This window comes from Spermophilus citellus (genome assembly GCF_964194105.1).
Source record: "Spermophilus citellus genome assembly, chromosome: 1".
Taxonomy (NCBI): domain Eukaryota; kingdom Metazoa; phylum Chordata; class Mammalia; order Rodentia; family Sciuridae; genus Spermophilus; species Spermophilus citellus.
Window position 1 is genome coordinate 206,845,432 of NC_138182.1, and position 9,041 is coordinate 206,854,472.

At 35.6% G+C, this 9,041-nt stretch overlaps 1 protein-coding gene across 1 annotated transcript; it reads left to right on the forward strand.

Annotated features, from left to right (window-relative positions):
- Positions 1-7,077: 7,077 nt before the first annotated feature.
- On the forward strand, positions 7,078-7,743 carry LOC308654072 (GTP-binding protein Rit1-like; the record flags this gene model as incomplete). Its single annotated transcript, XM_081302996.1, has 1 exon — positions 7,078-7,743. The coding sequence occupies exon 1, from the start codon at positions 7,084-7,086 to the stop codon at positions 7,741-7,743; it is 660 nt and encodes a 219-aa protein (XP_081159122.1). The 5' UTR covers positions 7,078-7,083.
- Positions 7,744-9,041: the final 1,298 nt, after the last annotated feature.

A 9,041-nucleotide genomic window follows, 5' to 3' on the forward strand; every position in this document is an offset into this window, starting at 1 on the left:
GTTTACCCATCCTGGAGAAGGGGTTCATCCTTGACATTCTCTTCACCTCTTCCCTGGGGTTCCAATGGTCCTTCCATCTGCTGGTTTCTTCCCATTGGCAAAGCTCTTCCAATCTTGACTCCTTCCTTTGGCTATCGTATGTAGAGTCTGAAGTTCTATAACTCATTACAGATAAAAATTTTTAATGGCATTAGCCAATTACAACCATAAAACAAACATAAATTTACAGAATGCCCACTCTCTACTATGACCTGCATTTCTTTCTTACATATATATGTTGTAAATAGACACATACATTTTAATTTGTATATATCTATGCATAAAAGTGTAAATATTCATATGCTAAGTTTTTAGCCTTTTAACATTTTAAATTCATTTAATTCATATTTTGAAAACACATGTTTTTACTGAAATATTTTGGTATTGATTTAGATTGTTTTTGATCAATAAAAAGAGTAGATAGCATCTCTCTGGAATGTACTTCATTTGGTTTTGTCTTTTGCTATTCTTTCTGCTGGGGTTACCATTCTCCTTCTTGCCAATCAGACAAGTGCAATAAAAAAGAATGGAATTTTGAGCAAAAGTGTGGGACTTTGAGATCCAATTCTTCCATTTATCCATGCATTCAGCAAATAGTGACCATCTATCATGAACATAAGTGCTATTCAAATTGCTGGCAGTAATTGTTATGATAATCTTCCTGCTCTGGTATAAATAAAATTTTGCTATGCAAGGCCTGCAAAATACATTTAGAAAGTATCCTAATGAATAGCAAAGTAGTAATAAGTGGCTATAAAAAAATAAAAGAGTACAAAAATAGAGTGACTAATACTGAGGGCATTTTAGTTTGCAAATCAGAGATGGCACCTCTGATGAGACAATAGTTGAAATGAGTTTTTGTTGTTTGGTATTGGACATTGAACCCATGGGTGTTCCACTGCTCAACTATACTGCCAGTGCTTTTTCTCTTTAAATTACTGAAGCTGACCTTGTACCTGTGATCGTCCTGCCTCAGTCTCCTGAGTCGCTGGGATTAGAGGCATGTCCCACTGTGCTTGACTTTGAATTGAGATCTTAATGCCAAGCAGAAAGTTGACATTTAATAAGTAAGCGAGGGAAAATCCCAAGAAAAGGAAACATTGATTATAATTGGAAGTATCAGATAAAACAAAACAAAAAAATGAGCTTAAACAAAAGAAGGGTAGATCTTGGTTGATATGAGTAGAAGTCCACAGGAAAGCATAGATGAGGGCTGTTTCAGTAGCCTGGGTCTTCTTACCCTGGCCTACACGGGCCTCAATTCTGAGCAGGTACCACAAGGTCTGCCAAAATCCCAGCTTTGCAAGGCAATCTACAAAAGAGACCATTGCTCTGAGATGTTCCATTTGACAAGCAATACATAAAAATATTTCCTTCCAACAAGCTTTCCGTGTATATCACTGGCTTGAATATGGTCATCTGACTATTGCTGACTCCATCTTTGTGACCAATGAAGGTCTTTGTGTTCCTTGTCATGAGCCTGGGGTCCTGGTTCAACATAACAAAGGAAGGGGGCCATCACAATTGGCTTCAATTACTCTACATTAGCCCTGGAGCAGGAATCAATCTCACAAACCACTGAAATAGGGACACTTAAACAGCCACAAAAAAAAGGGGCAGGGGAGCTAGTATCAGAGAAGGGATGGAAGTAAGTGAAAGTTACTCTCAAAACAACTCATTCAGAACCCTAAATCTATAAAAGGAGTAAAAGGAGGTCAAGGGTGGTGAGGGTGTCATTAGGAAGAGGAGAGTAACATGAGGTGGGATCCTAGGATAGAAAAAGATCACATTCTATAGGTACTAAAGGAATTTGGATTTATTTTAAGTATGATTGAAAGCCATTAGAGTATTTTAAACAGAGAAATAACAGGATCTACCTGACCTGTGAGATAAATGATGCCATGCGGTAGGAGCAGAGGATAGGAGCACATTCTCTCAGGGTACATTTACTTCATCTTTCTAATTTCATTTGCCGCATTTTGAAAGATAAGTGGTTCAACTGAGTACAACATGGTTGTTATAAGTTTGAAAAGTGTGTAAAAGTGCTGGGTGTGGTGTCACACACCTAAAATTCCAGCTGCTCCAGAAACTAAGACAGGAGGATCACAAGTTCAAAACCAGCCTCAGCAACAGTGAGGCGCTAAGCAACTCAGTGAGAACCTGTCTCTAAATAAAATACAGAATAGACCTGAGGATATGGCTCAGTATTTGAGTGCCCCTAAGTTTATTCCATGGTGCTGGCAAAAAAAAAAAAAAAATGTGTAAAATTGTTCTTGAACTCTGTGCTAAACCAAGAGTCATAAATCACTATCACCCTTTTGGTCAGTTGTAGTCTCAGTCTTACCTGTCCAGCATAGTGCCATGCCAATTGTTCTCATCTCTGAACACTTATGATGTTTATGCCTATAAAAATCATTTTACTCTGGTGTTTTATTATTATAGCAGTATAGAGTACACAATACTATGTAGCACATGATAATTTTAAGTTTTTTCAATATACTGATTGTGTGATATTCATGCAATTTCAACCAGATTTTAAGTGAAAAACAAACATCCAGGTTTTTATCACAGTGTTTGGTGTAAAATAGTATTTAATAATTATGAGTTTTCTTTCTTTCTTTGAGGTCCAGCCTTATGCTTATTCTTGTATTATTCCATTACTCTCTTCCATAAGAAACTAAATCAGTTGTGTTAAAAGTGCATAAAAGCAAATGACAAAGGACTTTTACATTAAAATTATAAAATTTTATGCAGAGCAATCATTATCTTGGTACAATTAGTAGATATTAATAAGTTCTTAACTACCATTTTGGCTTTTTCCTGGAAGTTTCCATGAAACAATCTGGAAACAGAATTAACACATGGTCTACAGTAAGTTTTGAGCTTGAGTATGACAGAATAATCAGAAAAGATCCAATATTTTAAATCATCATTTAGAAATACATTTTCAAAAACAAGTGGGTAATGCAAGTTTATGCGCCAAGGAATGAATCATTCAAATGCACACACTGTACCTATTGTGCATGCACAGAAAGTTTTAGCATCTGACTTTCTCACATACACTGGTTAAGATACCAATAACCTAAACATCCCAGATTAAACAGTTCAGACTCTGAATCACTTTAAGCCATGTAAAGCAATAAACCTTCAAGATAAAAGACAAATAAAATGGCAGAGTTCACTAAAAAGCCATGTGCAGACCATATTTATGTTTGATTTATTGAACAAAGAGTGAAAGCTAAAAGCCCCTTTTGTTACCCTTCTTTGGTGATATTAATACAGAGTTAGTAAGATCATATATTGCAGGGTGTTAAGAAATAAACGTTATCAATTTTCCTGACACTGCAGAATGTAACTTAAACTCAATTTAGGATAAGTTTCAATAGAAAAGCTAACATTCACAAAAGGAATAAAATAAGATCAAAATGTAATACAAATATGTTTTATTACTTTACAAGTACAGGCAAGACTGAAGGCTCATAATTACATTATATATAATGCTTAATTTTATTTTCTGTAGTAGCTTTACAAGCCATCAGTCATGAAAAATATTAAGAGGAGATATTTCAATATCACATAATTAAAACAAATGTTGGTAGCTACATTTTGCTTACTTTGCACTTATGATTTATACCTTTTCTTGAATACACAGTTAAAGCAATATGTGTTCAGTAGGAGAAATAGCATCACCCCTCTATGGCCCACAAATCATCTACAAAAGTGTTGCATGTACCACCATTTACTGAAACCAAATGGCTGTTTTTTCTATAAACACATTTTTTATGAGAGCATCAGATACAATTTGCATACTAATATAGTCAATTGCCCACATGGATTAAGTAGTTTTTTCTCTCTCTGTCTATAATCACCAGTTCACTCTACCTCCACTTAGTTCTATCTTCACATAGATCTCCACCATGCAAATATCTGTCTACTAATGGCTAGAATAGTTGAAAACAGCCATGGAAAAATCACTCAAATCATAAAAACATTCTAAGCCCTGAGAATTTCAGATCATCTTTTATTCAATCACTTTATCCCCATAAACAAAAAATTGCAAATAAATAAATAGACCCGTCTCCCTCCAAACAACTGTAAAGACCTAAAGAATAGATCTATACAAACTAAGCTATAAACTGACCTAGACATGGTATAGGCTGTAAAATTCATGAGATGAATAATGATAGTCATATACTTAAGAAAAATTAAAATCTAGAAGTATCCAAATTATGCTATCTCAGATCAGCAAGATACTCTGTTGCTTTTATTTGCTAATATTTATAAGCATAGTATCCTTCAAATAATGAGTTTTAGTGCATATCTTCACCTAAACCCATACAATATATTGTGTGCATAAAACATTTTATCTGCCTTAGACTCATATATTGGAAGAACAGATAGGGAATATAGAGGTTGACATTGTCACAATTTAGTGGTTTGGTGGCAAATTTTGTGACACTAGCTAACATCCTCCCCACCTCACAAAGAACACAACAATACAATGGATGTTTGAGAAGAAATTACAATAAAAATTACATAAAATAAATGACTTTACAAAGACCAAATATATTCATCTGCTTAATATACTATACTGAAGTCCATTACGGATTTTTATAAGCCAACAAAAATGCAATATAACTTGCATTCTGATGACTTGAAAGCCCTTCATTTTCTGATGGCTGTGTAATTTTATATACATTCATCTTAGGGTATTTTATTCCATGAAAACTGTGTTCTCCAATATGTAATACAATGTCATATTAAAATATATTGCAGTAACTTGAATAGTTTTTTAGAGATTAATCAGACATGAGACCTTTCAGCAATTTATTAATCAAGCTGAACTAACTGCAAGAAATCACTAATTTCTCATAATCTGTGTGAGAATTCTTATGAGACTTCTTATGGACTGAATTGTGCCCCTTTCATATGTTGAAGCTCTAATTCTCAATATTTTGGTATTTGCAGATGGGGCCTATAGAATTTAATTTGGTTTATAATGGATTAGTACACCAGAGAGCTTGTTCATTCCACATCTCTTACTCCCTAATGTAAAAACACAGCAAGAAGGCAGTTACTATAAGCTAGGAAGGGAAACTTCTCCAGAACCTGACAATGCTACTACCCTAATTTTGGACTTTGAACATCCAGAACTATGAGAAAATAAATTTCTCTTCTTTAAGTAACCAAGTCTCTGACATTTTATTATGGCAGCCCAAGAAGACTAATACAAGACTTCTATGGAGACATAATTTTTGCAGAATATATGGGAATATCTTCAAAAACGATAAACTATTTTTATCTCCTTGTTTTTGCTATTCATCTTAATACATTCATAATTTTAAGACTGATATTCTTATCACGTTATCTTTATTTTTGTGTTTGACATGAGAGAAACCTTTTCTTTACATACATAATAAAATATTTTAAGTGATATAAATCAAATTTACAATACAGTTAAATTATCTTTAACATTTTTTAAAATATTTTTCTAGTTGTAGTTGGACATGATTCCTTTATTTTATTTATTTTTATGCGATGCTGAGGATCAAACCCAGCACCACACATGCGCTAGAGGAGTGCTCTACTGCTGAGCCAGAACCCCAGTCCCAAATTATCTTTAACATTTAAATTTACTTAACTGAACAAAAATCTTTGCAAGATTTTTAAGACAGGGAGTAATCAATAAGGTGAATTTAAAGACCACAACGGAAACGTCAATGAATGTGTGTGTAAGAACATGGACATTTTAAAAGTATTATTTTTAAAAGAAATTTGCAAGGGCTGGGAATGTAGTTCAGTAGTAGAGCACTTGCCTAGCATGTGTGAAGCCTGGGGTTTGAGCCCCAGTACTGCAAAAACAAAACTAACAAAAAAAAAAAAAAAACCCACCAGACCAGATATAGCAACCAACTAATCATACTATCAATGCAATTCCCTGCCCCAGAAAATCCCTCAGTCCAGGGAAAACCAGGTCATCCTACCACTACATTACTTTGTAATTTTTATAGCAGGGCATGAGGTAGTTATAGTTCTCATTTTCTAAGACCCAAGAGCAAAGAGATTTTCACACTTACATCTATAATCTTTTTCCTATATAAATTTTAGTGTCTTAAAAGAAACCACAGAAACTATATTGCTCAATACTTAGGTTAAAATAAATAAAATATGCAATTTAAAGAGATGAAACTGTATGAACTGACTATAACAAGAATTCTCTTCTAATTTTAGGTTAGTCATTTCTCACAAAAGTTTTTGAGAGTATTCAATTAGAAATAATCCTGATGAAATTGCTTATGGCTCCAAGGTGATGGATAAATTAAAAGGTAATCCACTTTAATAAATAAAATTCAAAAGTACAATCTTATCAAGAAGTCTTTAATTTAGATAAATCTCATAATTCATATGGAGAAATGCTCAATAATTGCCAGGACAATCATGAAAAAGAAGAAACGTGAAAGAGGAATATTTTGTAAGATTTACACACACTAACAAGTCAGTTCTCTATGGTATTGAATTGCTGTATGAATAGGAAAACTGTCCAGTGGAAAATCAATATACAAGCATGGAAAAAACAGGAAATATCCAAGGTTGGTAAAATGACAACTGTGGAACATGGTATGCTGATGTTGTAGACATTGGGGGTAGGAATGGAGAGGAACGAATTTATTTATAAAAATCTGGACATATTGGATGATTCCATCTGTAAACAATGACAGATCATTCATGCATATGCGTGTGCATAAAGAGAGGCCTGAAAGGCTATGGTCACCAAAATAGTGACCTCAGGGTAAAGAGCCTGCTTGTGAACTTTATTTTCTTACACACAGTATTTTTGTTTTGTTTTGTTTTTAATCTATATACTCCAGCCCTATTGTATTGTGGCGTGGAGCTCTCCCGGCGACGGGAGGGGTCACAGGTCAGCGCTGGAGCCACCCACGAGCCAAGGAGCACAGAGTGGGTAAACACAGCAACGGACCAACGCCTTCCCACCCTGAAGGGTGGTTTTCCGTGGGGGGTCACCCGGGACTTCCCAAGAGGTCAATGGCTTCTGGAACTCGCCCCGTTGGTGGCTACCTTAGCAACCCTGCAGGAGTCACTCGAGAGTACAAATTAGTGATGCTGGGTGCTGGTGGTGTGGGGAAGAGCGCCATGACCATGCAGTTCGTCAGCCGCCAGTTCCCAGAAGATCATGACCCCACCATTGAAGACGGCTATAAAATACGGGTTCGTGTTGATAACGAACCTGTCAATCTGGACATTGTGGATACAACGGGACAGGCAAAGTTTACAGCCCTGCGGAATCGCTACCTGAGTGCAGGAGAAGGATTTATCATCTGTTACTCTGTCACAGATCGCCAAAGTTTCGATGCAGTTCGGGAGTTTAAAGAGCTTATTGACCAAGTCGGACACACTAACGATACACCTGTGGTTCTTGTCGGAAACAAGTCTGACCTAAAACAGCTAAGACAGGTCACCAAAGAAGAAGGATTGGCTCTGGCCCAGGAATTCAGCTGTCCATTTTTTGAGACCTCTGCTGCATACCGCTGCTACGTTGACAATGTCTTCCATACACTTGTACAGGAGATCCGAAGGAAAGAAAAGGAGGCAGTGCTGGACGTAAAGAAAAAATCCAAACCCAAAAGCAATATATGGAAGAAGATAAAATCCCCGTTCCAGAAGAACAAAGATTCAGTAGCTTGAAGGGAAGAAGGAAAGTGTTTATCTGTGAACTGCAGTGCTTGATCAAAGCCACCCAGTAACCTGCATTAGTGAACTTGGTGCTTGCTCCTTTCTCCTGCTTTGACCATTATTTTAAAAATAACTATGAAGGGGGCATGGAGTTTTCAATTATATGGTATTTGAAGTATTGTCTCTTAGTTGATTTATTTTTTATTACCCCAGTGATGCACTGTCTGATTTTAAATTGTTACATTAGAATTTGATATAGCTTTGTTTGGGGTTATGGTGTTCATAATTGATGTAATTTGTTTATACTCCGGGAGAATATGTATACCATGTTTATTTGATGAATTTTCCATGAGGAATTTTATGCTGTACACTCCCCATCATCCTTCAACTTCACTTTCCTGGGACTGGCCCAGAGAAGGACTTCAGTCTCCTCTACTCATACTGTGCTTCCTTATCACAGAACAAAAATCATACAAGAAAATCAGTGTTAAAGAGATCAGTGCTGAAGTTCAGCAAATAGCTGTGGAACTGATACTTATTATAGATTATGGAGTGATGATATTTGGGTAAATTGGGTCAGTTGCTTGCAGAACTTGGCTAGAAAAAGGTAGGGTCAGAACATTGTTCGCATTACAAACCTTGCTTTTCTAAGAAGTGCACCTTTGGTCCAGACACTGGAATGGGTAAGGACAGACAGAAGCATATAAAATGCAATGAAGATTTCTTTTGAGGCAGTTTTACATTATTCTTTCCAGGGTTTTTCCTTTCTTTAAAGGTAAGCATTGCTAAATTCTTGTTTGTCTTTAGTCAAGACAGGCATTGCCTTGTACAAATTCATTTTTTTTTTCTCCATAGATGCACACACCTATACATTATCTGTTTTCTAGTGCTTTCCTTTACCTTTTCTGTACTCTTTGGAAGAGCAACACCTGGCAAAATGATTTTTAATTCCTTTATTAGACTGACTGCAGGGTTTGAGTAAAATTATGCATGTGCGTCTTTGACATGAACAATCACTAGATTCTGTGCTCAAAGGAAGTCTATGGTATTTCCACTAAATAGGTCAGTCATAACAATTTAATATTCATGTATGTACATTGGGTGTATAATCCAAAGATGTCCTTACAAGAATCTTACTAAATTTACTCCAGGGTTGTCTAAGCATTGACAAAGTTTAGCCTATCCTCATTTATGAGCTCATGACAGAGTTTAGCTTAACTACTTTTCTCCGAATATATAACTGAGAAAGTATAGTCCTAGAAAGAAACAGCTTTAAATATTGCTAGTGAATTCTCTCTCTTTTTACTTTT